Below are 14,831 nucleotides of genomic sequence, written 5' to 3' on the forward strand. Positions count from 1 at the left end.
TCCTCAAAACAAAAATACTTCTGACAACCAAAATGTATTTCTACTCATAAACATTTGAGTTGAGTCCATTACCCTTAGGCACGAACTCCTTTGGACGAGAAAAATGTATATGTACTCATAAACAATGGGCACATGACTGGAGAGGAAGCATCACCCAGATGACAAACCCACGCTAGCAGTGGCAATGCGAGACCTAAGAAGTTGTGGGGTTTTTTTTGCAGGGAAAAAAGAATTCTCATTACTTAAGGAGGCTTCTCAGCGAGACCTAAGAAGCTCTCGGTTGATATGCACTAAAACCTCCATAGCATCAACTTTTAAATAATTATGAACAGGGTAAGAGGTGTTTCCATAAGAACCATGGGTCACCTACCACATAGAATCGCCGGTACGCATCTACCTTGAGGTCGTGTACTAGTTGAATCAACGCCTTCTTGGCGGTTACGTATTTACAGCCAGAAGCAGACACAATGTAGCATCACGTCGCTTCTCACAGTTCCTTGTCCTAACTTTCTGATTTCAGTAAAAAAAGAAAGAAAATTGAATACATAACAAAAGGAAAAAATGGAAAGCAGAAAACCAGTGGAGAAACCCGAAGAAATTAATAATAAATAAAACCAGAATGAACCGACCGAAAAAGTGAAGGGGCGCAAAACGGAGAGCTCCTAGTTGATGCTCGTTAGCGTTGAGCAGCCGAGCTTTCGCGCAGGGCGCGCCATCTGAATGGGACGGCCCATTCGGTGGCAAGCAGTTATTAAAATCCCAAAAATTGATGCTTGGTTGAGGAATCGAACTCACAAACCCTACATTACAGAGTATGTGTTAGTTACCAGTTGAGCTACCAAAGGTTGGTAATTAATAGGCCATGCGAATATTTAAGAATGCAGTGGCAGAAAAAATATCAAAAAATTTGACCATTGAACATTTTGTGTTATACCCTGAATTATTTTTAAATACACATTGAACATTTTTGTGATATATGTTGAAAAACTTTTAACTACATACTGAACATTTTGTGATATACATTGAAGATTTTTGTAATGCATGCTGAACAATTTTATAATATGTGATGAACATTTTCTTAAATACAGTGAACATTTTGTAATCCGGTGAACTTTTTATATAACACACATAAAAAACGAAAAAAACAACAAAAAATATACAAAAAATTAAAAAAAGTGAAAGGGCGCAAAACGAGCAAAGGCATCGCGCAATGAAGAGATAATGGGCCGGCCTGTCGTCGTTTCCTATTAGGAATCGGTACGGGCGAAACATAGTCCCGGAGGAACCCAGCGCCCACGGCGTCACCCATATGGGCCAGGCCCAGGAATGCTCCCTGGCCCCGGTCGCTCCCTTATTTTTTTTCTCCCCTTTCTTTGACATCAAAGTACTCTTTATTGCAAGGTGATCACTGTACTATCTTTTACAAGAGCATCAATAATTTCTACGGGTGGATCTTCCATCCACCCCGCACATATCTTACTTCTAGTTTTTTTTTTGAGAAACACCTTACTTCTAGCTAGTTTGGCTAAATTATGTGCAACACAATTTCTCTCCTATTTTGTCACAGTATGTGCTGTTGTTTTAGAAGAAAAAAAACATCTGGTTTGCTTCAGCACACACTGCTGTTTTTGGAAAAACAGTCCGGTTTTAAGTTCATGAAATTAATAAAAATCATTAATTTGCAAAAAAAAATTACGAATTTGGAAGTTCATGAATTTTTAAAAACTTCTTGGATTTTGGAAATTTTTTTTGCGAATTTGGAAAAGGTTCATCGATTTTGAGAAAACCAGACTGGAAGCTTCGTGAAACCAAGGATGAACTACCGCTCGAGACCTCTTAATGGGCTGGCCGATAGAACATCGATGGAGGAAGGGGGTGTGCATCGTGAACATGACCCCCAAAGAAAATGCAAGAGAAGCGGTTGGGCAACGCGCGCGACCCCTTCTAGTACATAACTAAGTATGATTTAGAGGAGGAAAAGCAACACCAAGAGGAAGATCAGTTTAGGAGAAGACCCTACACACACTAACAACAATGTCTCTGAAACTCTGTACATATCGGTTCTGTTCACGATCGTGTTGCCTTTAAACTTCTAATGACCCGTTCCTTCCTAGTCTGCTAAATTCCATGAAACTAGCATATTTGGTTTATCATAAAATTGCCGTGTTCACTAATTCTGTCTTTGATCGTTTAAGGGTTTTGACATTTCTAAGTGTCATTGTCTCTTGTAAACATATGCTCCATGTCAATTTTATGGTCATGGATTTGTGCAACTTTTTTCCCCCGGAAAGAATCATATCTGTAATAAAAGTTCATCACAAACATAATAAAAATTACATCAAGATTCTGAGACCACCAAACAATCACTACTCCCGCTAGGACAAGCCACAAACGTGCAATTGTCGCTGCTCCCCCACCGGGGCCGGCTTGACCTTATTGATGACAACCGAGAAGTCTTCGTGCACATGCCCATAAGGACCAGCGTCCTGAAGCCATAGTCGTCGTCGTTGAACCCTTGCATAGATCTGACTAAGACACCCAATCTCGCCACACCTCACCACCCCCAAAGAGACAGCAGGAATCTACGCCAATCTAAGCTGAATTTGTGCAACTTATGGGCCACATGACTGGCTTTGTTCTTATTAGTACAACATCAAAACACATTGAGCTAGTTACAAGCTCAAAAAGCTGTAACAAAGGAAAAAGGCTAAAAGAGAAAACATTCAGGCTCCATATCAGTGTCATGGTACTTTAGTGCACTAATACTATGAATCTGTGTATTCAATTATTTGCTATTTCTACAACATTGATTCAAATGGCATTATCAAAATTTCATTAGTAAACATTCGCCTGACTGGCTGACCATAGAAAAGTGCAAGGAAAAAAGAGTAAGAAACTCTACACAAGACCTAGCCTCTATTAAACATGCCTTGTGCCAACTATGGTCACACGAGTGTCGTCATATCTACATCCACACACCCTCAGCATAAAACACAGCAGGATATAAAATATTACACCCTAGAACATTTCGCACATAACTTGATACCATTCAAAGAAGAGGAAAAACAGTAACAATAACAGAGAGGTAAGATGAAAATAAAGGATTATTCACATCAATGTCTCTGAAGACTCTGTATTTACATGTTCCATTCATGATCATGTTGCTTCTAAACTTTTACTGACCCCTTGAGTAAAAAAGAAGATCCTTCTTAATCTGCTAAATTCCATAATATTTTCATCTATGGATTCATAAAGACTGATGATTGGATTTGTTCTTATTATTTCTGCCGCAGGGCATATGTGTTCAAAGTAAAGGCTAAAAAACATTGTAACAAAAGCAAAAGCCTAAAGGTATAGCATTCAGGTTCCATATCAGTGTTTCATGGTAGTTTACTGCACTGGTATGCGGGTCATTAACTCCATTTGTCCAGCAAACTGACAAAACAACAAGGAATCGGTGTATTTCAGCTATTTGATATTTCTGCAACAATGGCTCAAATGACATTATCAAAATTTCATTAGGAGACATTGGCCTGACCGGCTGACCATAAAAAAATTAAGAAAAAAGAGTAAGAGAGTCTACACGAGACTTGGCTTCTATTAAACTTGCCTTGTGACAATTACGATCAGCTTGTCAGTGCAGGGAAAAGGCAAAAGAAACTCTCATGTCTGCACCCTTCATCATATGCCTGGTGTATGACCAATATTTTGTAGGACTGCTAAATGAGATGCAGTTCGTTCGCCTCAATCTGGACGCTCACCACACAAATCTCCTAGTACACCTGACTCTTTTAACATGGGAGAATGGTTTACCAGGAAGGATAGTACTGTGGCCTGTCGGTGTTGCAGCATTTGATCTCAGCTTAATTCTCTCTCTGTTTGTTAACTGCAATTGCACACAAAACCAAATAAGATTCAGTAAAGAGGAGAAGCAACACCTAAAGGAAGGATCCTCTGTTCTGTTCTAAGTAGTATCCAACCCCTGCAGCATTTGATATTAATTTGAAGAAACATGAAGGACAAAGGTTAAAACAGAGTAAATGCACTTACTTCTCCCCGTTAGGCTGAACCAACCACCTCTGATCGCGGGTCGCCGGCACGGCCGGGAGCTTCGTACCACCACGCTGGTAGACCTTCTTGCCCTGCTCAACCAGCTCGCCATCGCTAAAACTATCGTCAGACCAGGTCTCCTGGCCATCAGCATGGCCACTAGTCTCCGAAGTCACCTGGGACGAAGACTCTGGGACCGGAGTCTCGTGCGACGATGACTCTGGGGCCCGAGTCTCCTGGGACGAAGGCTCGGCGACACGAGGCTCGTTAGCCCGAGGCTCGTGGACCGGAGTCCAAGACGGGTCCAAGTCTGACGGCTCCACCTGAGACGGAGCACTCCGGTGGTCCGGAGAATCAGCTTCTGGTGGCGGCGAGGAAGGCACAACAGCCTTCCTACCTCTCCCGCCGCCACGTCCACCTCTAGATCCCCTCTTCGTCTTCCCCCGACCTCTCCCGACCGAAGAAGAAGGGCCCGCCGGTGTCGCCATGCTATCTATGAGCGCTCTACGAAGCTGCTGGGGTGGAATATAGCCACCCCTCCTAGCACGCGCCGAGGAAGAAGGAGGCTCGGAGCGCTCTCGACCCGCGCCCACCATCTGTCAACACCCGCAATGACAAAGAGTAAACTAAATTAGTACAACATAAACATAATAAAAAATTTGGTGGGGTGAAAACAACACCAAAACACCTTTTCTGATATTTCAAGCTTTTGGAATATTTACATAGGAAATATTCTCTATAAATTCCAAGAAAATTCTAGCATGTATGACAATGCCATATTTGGTTATCTTGCCAAGTATCATCTCTTGGAGAACAAAATGACATCACCAAAACCCCTCAAGCTACTTAACCTAACTAACCTAGAAGCTAACCTAACTAACCTAGTCTAAAGATAACTAACCTAACTAACCTAGAAAATCAAACTAACCTACACCTTCTACTTATTCTAAAGATAACCAATCTAACCTAACTAACTTAGAAACTAACCTAACCTAGTCTAAAGATAACTAACCTAACCTAACTAACCTAGAAACTAACCTAGCTACTTAAACTAAACTAAATTAACCTAAAATAAACTCCTTTCCCCCTTGATCTTTCTTTTTCTTCTTCTTCCTTCTTTTCCTTCTTCCTCTTGTCTTCTTTTTCTTCTTCATTTTCCTTATTTTCCTTTTTCCTCTTCACTTCTACTTTTTCTTCTTTTCTTCTTAATATAAAAAACTAACCTAAAATCTAACCTACAATCTACTAACCTAAAAAAGCTAACCTACAATATACAATCTACTAACCTAATTAAAGCAACTAAATCTACTAACCTAATTAAAGCAACTAAATCTACTAACCTAAAGCAACTAAATCAACTAACCTAAAGCAACTAAATCTACTAATTAACCTAAAGCAACTAAATCTACTAACCTAAAGCAACTAAATCAACTAACCTAAATCAACTAAAACAACAAGAAAAAAAAGAGAAAATAAATAAAGGGAAGAACCTCACCAGGGGGCGGAGCGGCGGCGGGCGGCGGGGGGTGGAGTGGCGCCGGGCGGCGGTGCGCCGGGGCGGCTGGCGGCCTGAGCGCCGAGCGGCGGTCAGCCTCGGTGGTCGGGTGCGGTGGGGTCGGCGGCGGCGGGGGCGGTGGGGGTCGGCGGCGGGGGTGGCTCAGCACGGGGACGGCGCGGTGAGGGGAGAGAGACAGAGGGGAGAGAAAGAGGATGGCGCGGGCGCGGGCGCTGACCTTTTTTGATAGGTCAAATCTCTTGGAGCCTAGGTAGTGGGGTGGGGACGGGGGAACGGCCGTTAGGTGGGCCACTTTCTTTGCCGTCCGCTAGCAAACGGCAAAGAAAGTGGCCGTTAAGTTCTTCTCGTTAGTGGGCCACCAACTCTCTTTGCCGTCGGCTAGCTGATGGCAAAGCTTCTAAGCCGTCAACTAGCGGACAGCAAAGAGCAGGCTGACGACAAACATGTTCTTTGTCGTCAGCCCATTCTTTGCCATCAGCTCATTCTTTGCCATCAGTTTTCGTCAAGCTGATGGCAAAGACCCTCTTTGCCATCAGCTAGCTGACGGCAAAGATTCTGATTCCAGTAGTGATTGCTAACCATAGGAGGAGGAAGAAAACTGTTTCTTTCCCTGGGTGGTCCCTTATGTCCTGTTGATAATACTGATGATATTATTAAAATAGCTGTAGATTACTACAAGACTTTATCTGGTAGAGAAGATGGTCTAGATATTGAGCCAGGTAACTGTTTCTGGGATGAATCCACTAAAGTTCCTCCTGAACAGAATGATATCTTAGATGCTCCTTTCTCTGAAGAGGAATTTAAAACAGCTGTGTTTGGCTCATATTCTAAAGGTGCCCCTGGCCCTGATGGCTTCCCTTTCTTATTCTATCAAAAGTTTTGGGATTTGGTCAAAAGGGATTCAATGGATATGTCTGCTGCTTGTGATAAAGGGGAATTGGATCTTCATAGACTCAACTTCCCCCTGATTACCCTAATCCCTAAAGAGCGATATTTGATTGCTCCCAACTAGACTGTCGTCCTTATGTTTGGCTGTCGGCTCACGTCGTTCTGCCGAGACCCCGTAGTTTAGATCTCGTCATAGCGCAAAGCACTCGACTTATAACGATCTACCAGTAGTGTTTACCCTTCATTCGAATCTATGTAACATCTAACCATGCAATAACATCCACAAATTAATATTCAGTCCATTGTCCTTTCTTATTTGTCTACCCCTATCTACCCAGTGCTCCTACTTGATCTGTCAAACAAGAACAACAACTGAATGAGCGACAAGTAACTCAACAAGGGGCACTTCAACGGGCGTGGCATGGCGCCGTGCTTCCGCCCGCTAGTTTGTAATTAAGCTTGTCTCCTTCCATAAGACCATAATAGATTTCCTAATTTTTACGTTTTCTAAAATAAATGGAAGAGTTATCTCCCAATATTCCCACGAAATGAGTATATTCGTTGTTTATTAACTCAATGTAGTCCACCTAGGCAGTCTAGAAAATAGTACCAAGCTAAAGAAAAGTGGCATTTGACAATAACAAAATGATTTTTTTCGAAAAGGGGGTCAAGCCCCGGCCTCTGCATCAGAACGATGCATACGGCCATATTATTGATAAGCAAAAGGTTCAACAGAAGTCTTCAGGTCTCAAAATAAAGAAGCTCACAAAGAGCAAAAGCAACATGACAGGATAGCCACAACCGACAGGCAAAAATATAAGATAGGAAACTAAACACCTATCCTATTACGTGACCACCATTCAAATCGGTTGAAGATATCTCGAACTACCGTCTTCCATCGGATAGATCCAGTAACCAAACGCTCTCTGGTCTCCGTCAAAGTGAGTAGCGACCACATACGGATGAGTGTAGTGGCCCAGAAGATAACCTGCAAGAAATGAATATTTGTTGTTCTGTTAAAAACCAACTCGTTTCTGCAGTTCCAGACTGCCCATAATAAAGCACATACTCCTACATGGATATGTCTCGCTGTTTCAGAATCTAACCCATCTAACCACGTCCCAAATAACGTGTTGATGGTATTCGGAGGAAAATGACAAAATGATGAAATCAAACGGCGCTCAGTCTATTGCATTGTTATTTTTTACATACAACAATCTAGACATCTGTGCCAACATATGTCACATGTGCCCTTGATTGGGATAGTTAACCTCCAAACATTATACTGAAGACTGGACTTGCAATAATCTCTTTTTCTAAACATGGATTGTGATGCAAGAAGTAAATGATTTACATAGTCCCTGGACCAATACGCCCAATATGAATGAAAGTGATCATTAGGCCTTTGGATGGCAGCGTGGCCTACACATTCTTTCTCGCCAAAGAACTCTCAGTACATGCGATCCCAGCTATCTTTTCAAAGAATCGCAACCTCCGGATTCGCATAATATGGATAAGACGGAAATATAGTAGTATGATCGGTCTCAGCTTAATCCAAAATATGTCGTATTGTCCAGTAGTGTTAGTCACCCGAGAAAGGTATACTCCTCCCATTCCAAATATTATCATTACTGCATACAGAATATATTTTGCTTCCTTTAGAATTTCATTGGGTGACAAGGTTACCACAATTATCCCTTGAAAAATTGAGCATGCAGCCAACATAAGTGTTGAATGAAAGCAAATTTCCACGGAATATTTGAGCAGTTTGATTGGTGCATTCGAGTTTGATGTCCTTCCCGGCCATTGAGGTAGCATCCACATGTGCAAGTAGGATAGAGCACACGAAGAGCTAGAGATGTAAAGCCCGCTTCTGTACCATGAAGCCAATATTTTACGGTCATAGGCAAATGACAGAAGTACTGCGAGTGAATTTGGAACGAGTACTCCTAATATGCGCGATGTGGCAGTATTGAAGCTCACTGTGCGACTAGCATGGTCAAAGGGATTAGTGAACCATAGAAGCAGTGCCACGAACTCTGGCATGCAGACAAGTATGATGCCCTCCCCTAGCCATTCTGTGACGATTGTCCATGTTGTTATGAGTAGCATTATAAGACAGGACTTATGCAGCACTGGCAGCACCTTTACGACACCATGACTGGCTCCAATAGGCGGTGCGGCTACCATCACTGCTAGTGTGCCTAGAGACGAGTTGATGAATACAGGGAAGTGAGAGAAAACGAAAGTGCCGCCTTGTTGTCCACTGAGTTGAGTCCATATCACGAATGATAGCTGCAAACAACAAGGAATCATTGCCATTTTCCTCCGATCCTCGGTACTCTTAATGCCGTTTTCAGATGGAACCTGTTCACTGCTGTTGTACTGAATACTAGGATTCTCCTTAAATTTGTTGGCAAGTGCACCTATGAAGACAAGGATAATAACAGGTATGATAGCAATTCTGATATACCTTCTGTTGATCAGTAGTAAGAGAGCATAATGTTGTAGCACCATAGCAGCAGTTGCGTTGCAGGTCCAAACACCGCAAAATATACTCCTCCTAGAGTACCTCAGCACTAATTGCAGCACCAACACCGAAACGAAAATGACCACACCGAAATCCTCCACATAGCTTATCGTAACTGTATTTTTGAATCCCGTTATAACTTCAGACCGCAGGGCTTGTAAAAACAAAACAATGGCAACTGCAGACATCACAAGCAGATGGTACATTTGCAGGAATTCCACTTCGTTTTGGAGCACACGAGGTGATGTCATAAGCTGTTTATTAGCCCAAACGCAACGAAATTTTTGTCAGATTTTAGGAGACAAACTAGTCATAACTTGTTTTCTTCAATTGAACATTCTAAACAGATGGTTTTCAGGAAGTAAATATGTAGCAAGATCGATTTTGAGATTGGACGGGGCTTGCCAGTCCCGCTAGGTTGACTCTGTAGAGAATAGCTTAATTTCATGCACCTCATGTTATCACGAAAGTGAGCAACTGCGAGCGGCAGAGGCTAACAAGTATTACTCTTGAAGATCCATCTATAACGTCCCAGCCAGATTTCCCAGACAATATGAATCATTATGGCCTTGACCCCATTTTGATTAGCAGCCACAGTGATGTGGAGCATCATAGGGTCCTCACCAATCCCAAAGATGAGATGTAATGGTAGGGCACAGACACAACGATTGGTTCATCTGTTTGAACACTTTTTCGAATACACGGTAACATTTACGAAATACACGTTGTACATTTTTGGGGGTGCAATAAAGCATTTTTCTAAACTACGCAAACATTTTTTTTTGCATTGTATAAACATTTTTCAAAAATTTCAGGGTCATCTGCCGGAAACACGTGATTATTTCTTTAAAATGCCACATCTATTTTTTTACGGAAATCGACATTTTCTTTAAACTACGCAAATATATTTTTTACATCATACATAACATTTTTCTTTAATTTTCACAAATGTCTATTTGAAACACGGAATATTTCCATAAAGTTTCACCTAATTTTCTTTAATGGTACGAAACATTTTTTTACACTAGATAATACCTGCGCGTTCTGCGGGAATCGGTTGAAATATATTTCAATGAGATTTGATTGTATTTAATATAAATATTTACATTAATAGCACTTCAATCAAAATTTAAAATACATATGACGTATACTCGATTATGTGTTGTTATAAAATATTTATTGGATATAAATAGAACGATAGATGCATGGTTGCATGTTGAGGTAGTCCTTATCTCATCCATAATTGTATGATGACGTGGAATTCTTGCATGTTAAGATAAATAAGATAGTGTAGATCACTTTATTAGGTATATAAGATTATGCAAAAACAAATTACACTGTACACACATACTTTAAAGTTATGCATGCATTGTTTTGAAACATGGGAACATTTTTCATTGGTATGGACATTTATATGAAGTTGTCAACATTCTGTTAAAATTGCGCTAACCAAATTTTTATACTAGGTTAACATTTTTTCTTTGGTTTAAATTTTCTTAAGTAAATTTAAGTTCCTGGACTATATGTGTTAAAAATATAAATAAAAGTACAAAATAAATGTGAGGAACATGCCATGTCCTAGTGGGCCAGCCCACAACCATGCCCTATAGGCGAGGCTGTCATGTGCCTCGCAATAAGCAGCGCATAGCCTCGCCCGATGGGGTGGGGTTTTTCTCGGAGCGTGGTGAGGGCGGGATGGGCCAGCATGGGCTGCTACGACGTGGGGCAGTGTCCGAGAATATTTGATCCACCTTATGTATGGGATTGGGTTTGAGGGATGCCAGGCGTTTGGGCTAGGTGTAGGTGAGCCGGATGTGTGTTTTTTGATAATTCTCAAAATGAAAAAGGTTGTGTGTGTGTTTTGATCGGAAAGTCACTGGGCCGGAGGTTTAGGTAATCGTAGGAAGCCATTCGATCTTATTTTACCGCCTTCATCTCCACCGTTGGATAACTGAACCTTGAAACATTAACCCAAGAATACAACACCTCGGTTAGTCAGTGGTCTGACTTCTTTTTTCTTGAGGGGTTCAGTGGTCTGACATGCCTTTTTTTGTGAGGAGTTGGTCTGACAGGAGTGGGCGCCAGGAACAGCGTGGAGTGCGGTGCAGAGGCCGGCCCATCCCGGCCCACGAGAATTCACTACACGCATTCACTACACGGTGGAGAGCTGGGATGGACTGCCGGTCTCCTCTTCCTCCCGAGGAGCACCAGTCAAAACGGTCCCGAGAGCAGAATGAACGCACCATCTTTTACTACACGGTAAATGAATTTATAGTTTCCTGTACTAGTGCTTTTGTCTGAATTGAACATAGCAGGGTTCCGGAAAGCTAGCCGTCCGTGTCGTGGTCGTGCTAACTTCTAGTTCATCGCCTACGTGGCTGCCGATTTTCTCAACAGTTGCAACACTTCCGTAAACACTTTTTTATTAACTAGTATTAATCTAGTGCTTTCTAGAGTAAAATCTCGTAAAGGATTAGGTATTTCAACATATATCCTTAGGGAGATGCATGGCGCAGATATATGCGATTTTCATTATTATTTTTGAGGGCATATATGCGATTTTCTACGGCAGTTAGAGAAGAATCAAAACAATCACAGCTTTGTTTCAAGGTTTACCTTCACTGGGCCTGGACCAGGCTCTTTAGAATCGTGGCTAGCAATTGGTTGGATTTCCTGTTCCGCCACATATCACAGGATTAGGCATTAATTTCAACGTCCTTACAGAGATATATGGTGCGGATATATTCGATTTTCTATGTCAGGTAGTGAAGAATCTAAACAAACACCGGTATGGATCTGCTTAATTTGGTAAAAGATTTACCTTGAGTGATCCTGGATCATACACTTTACAATAATCATCATCGATACGGAATTGTTGAATGCCCTTTTCCTGTTGGTAATCCTCATCTTCGAAATGAAATTCCAGACTTTCTAGGTCAACCATCGGCAGGTGTATGTCCCCGCTTGCAGGTGAACTGGGCCTACCTCTGCCTGCGCATTAATCAGGGTGATCAGAGTAGGAAGTGTAAGCAAAATCGTAGAAACCATATGATCATTGTAGCATAAATTGATTCAGAGAAATTGAGATTTCTTTTTACATGGCACTCATTGAAGATCTCGCTCGAGGTGATCTCCAATGGTGAGGATCGCTCACCCCATGGTGTCGACGGCGGTAAGGTCTCCTCCTCGTTGGCTTTCCACATGCCCTTGAAAGCTGAAGACCAGCTCATCCCTGCTCGGGTTATGTGTTTGCCGGCCGGCCAGTTGTGCTGCTGGTGATTGTTTGGCTTGCTGAAGCTTCTCTCTTTATACAAGTATAGTTTGAGAGTTGTTGGACAAAAGACTACCACTGCAATTTACCTTTTGTTATATTGTTGAATTGTAAATTGGATCTAGCACATAAAAAAGTGCATGAGCCCGACTTAAACAGATAGGCAATTGCCATATGGGTTCTCGAAGAAACGTTGTCTTGACCTGGCCGTGCATTCAACCAACAACGCGGCAGAAACACAACAGGGAGCGTGTGGGTTCCATTCCACCAAAACAAATACGTATGAGCCCGACTAAAAAAGATAGGCAATTACCGTGTGGGTTCTCAAAGGAACGTTGACTTGACCTGGCCGTGCACTCAACCCCTGAGAGCTCCCTATTTCTAAGGAAGCTGAATTTAAAGGATGTGGGCATGTTTGCTTGCATAGTTTCCATTCCATTCCACCAAACAAGTTTGCCCGTGATTCTGCGCTAGCTGCAGCTGAAGTAAGCTTCTGCAAGGGACGCCTTAGGAAGCTCTTCAGGCCAGCCCGGTAATTCATGTGGATTTTCCATCTGTCATGACTTTTGTTTGCGGTTATGAACATTCACCTGATAATCAAGGGCGACAAAATCTTTGCTAGGGGCTTTCTCAGTTGGAAATTATCATAATACATTGGATCTACAAAGGTGACCCACAGAGGGTAAGTATCCTGTACGTCTTGAAGTAAATTTCCTTTCCTTTTTATTCAGTCTAGTTTGAATGAATGTAAATGAAGCACTTTAGTTTTATCGTGGTCGAGATTTTGTTTCCGTTAATGTACCACTTGTGATCTACTCTCAGAGCTCATCAAAGATTGAAGTTGCTCTTCTCTAATATAAACGTTGCTTTTGTTGTGCACCAGGACATGGATCCAGAGCGTGTCTTTATCGAAAAATTGAAGAACAGGGTTCGACTTGTCACTGAAGGTGCTGTGATAATGGTCTGCCCAGTTCTTCTTGCCGCCTCACTGAACAAAGTCCAACTGACGACAAGCAAGGGACATGGCTTTGTACGAGGCAGCATCTCCCCATTGTCTGCCTTAACTCTGGTAGCTGGTTTACTATCGTTCCTCTGCCTCTGCATCTGCTTATCTTTTGGGAGAGTAACAGAAAGGTTGGCGCACATCCTGTTTGTGGGCTCGAAGTGCCTCGTACACCTCTGTGCCCTTCTGCTGATGCTCCTGGCCTTGGGCATCCTACTTCTCGTCGACCGGAAACACGTCTACTACGTGCCTATTCCCGTTGTCTCCATATGTATTATCCTTTGGCGCTGCTGGATGATGTACCGGTATGACCATGGCCGCGATGCAGAGATGTACACAGGCGATGAACAAGGCAGGCTTGAAACCTCGGTCGATTTCTCTGCCGCTGTCACTGCCCTCCTGTTTCTGGGGTTGGAAGGCCTGGCGTTGGAGGGGCAGAGCAGAAGCGCACAGAAACTGCATGCTGCCTCGCTCGTGTTGTCCTTCGTCGCTTGCCTGTTGGGCGTGCTCTTCATGCTGTTGGCTACGGTGCCTCCAATGATCACAGACGCTCGTCAAGGCAAGACCGCATGCACCCACATCGAGGCCATGAACATGTTTCTGGCCGGCTTCTTCGCCCTCAACGTGTTTTTGATCACGTGGCCGCCGTTGGGAGAGCTGGCGTGTCTAGTGTGGATACAGCTACTGGTTTCTCTACTCGCTTGGGTATACGAAAATCTTACCGCCACTGAGGAGCACACCAAAAAAGATGTTACGCCGGCGACAATGGAGCTAACCAAGGTCATCTTTGCTGGCTTCCTGGCTGTATCGGTGCCAGCCGCCAGTAACAAGTCAGTTAGCGGATGCACCTCTGCTTTCGTGCTCATCACCGGAACAGCTGTTATCACTGGCCTCTTATGGAGAGTTTTTACGCACTGGACGCCCGCGGGGAGCTCCATGATCAAAGCTATTAATTTTGCTTGTTTCTGTACCCATCTGTACGTTTGTGCTGCTACCATTCCGTTTGCATTCATGGCTTACAACGCTCTAATGAGCTGAAACTATTGTAGCCTAATGAACACTCAGGTGAATCTCATTGGGGACTGCATTACATATAAGATCCGTGGTGTTTATGCGCAGACAATGTTTCTCTTTTTGGGCATCCAACTTTTGCCTACCGAGAGGTGTGCAAAAGTGCTGTTCACAGGACCCAATGAGACCACCCAACTTTTTTTGTACACCAGATTGCAAAGTTGTGCTCAGTTTTGCTCAAGTCAACTTATTTTGCTCACTTTTCTCCTCCACCGCGCCACCCACCCTCACCAATGCCCAAACGGGGCTTTGTCATTGGTCAAGGGGGTTGATTGTTAGCCATCGCTGTTACTGATGTGTGGGACACCCCCCCCCCCCCCCCCCCCCTGCCATATGGTGCTCTCACAGTTGGCCGTGTGCGTGCCCGCATGCATGAGTAGTCACATCTTGGTCACGTCGGCTCTTTCACACACCAGGAGTATGCACTTCGCGGTTTCTCATACGGGGAGTCACGTCGCTGACGTGCCCGTCAGGCACCTATTAATGGATTTTTATAGCCATG

General features: G+C 43.1%; 1 protein-coding gene across 2 annotated transcripts; it reads left to right on the forward strand.

Annotated features, from left to right (window-relative positions):
• The first annotated feature begins 12,683 nt into the window (after positions 1-12,683).
• LOC123070401 (uncharacterized) lies at positions 12,684-14,371 on the forward strand. 2 transcript variants are annotated; one of them, XM_044493640.1, is made up of 3 exons: positions 12,684-12,787; positions 12,878-12,937; positions 13,139-14,371. In XM_044493640.1, the coding sequence occupies exon 3, from the start codon at positions 13,142-13,144 to the stop codon at positions 14,294-14,296; it is 1,155 nt and encodes a 384-aa protein (XP_044349575.1). In that variant the 5' UTR covers positions 12,684-12,787; positions 12,878-12,937; positions 13,139-13,141; the 3' UTR covers positions 14,297-14,371. The 2 variants fall into 2 exon arrangements, with proteins under 2 accessions (XP_044349575.1, XP_044349621.1); XM_044493686.1 differs by lacking the exon at positions 12,684-12,787 and having other exon boundaries at positions 12,801-12,937.
• Positions 14,372-14,831: the final 460 nt, after the last annotated feature.

This window comes from Triticum aestivum, chromosome 1A (genome assembly GCF_018294505.1).
Source record: "Triticum aestivum cultivar Chinese Spring chromosome 1A, IWGSC CS RefSeq v2.1, whole genome shotgun sequence".
Lineage (NCBI taxonomy): Eukaryota > Viridiplantae > Streptophyta > Magnoliopsida > Poales > Poaceae > Triticum > Triticum aestivum.

What these genes read in the sequence shown, in the direction of transcription:
- LOC123070401 (XM_044493640.1), top strand. Translation starts at nt 13,142, where the DNA reads ATGGATCCAGAGCGTGTCTTTATCGAAAAATTGAAGAACAGGGTTCGA.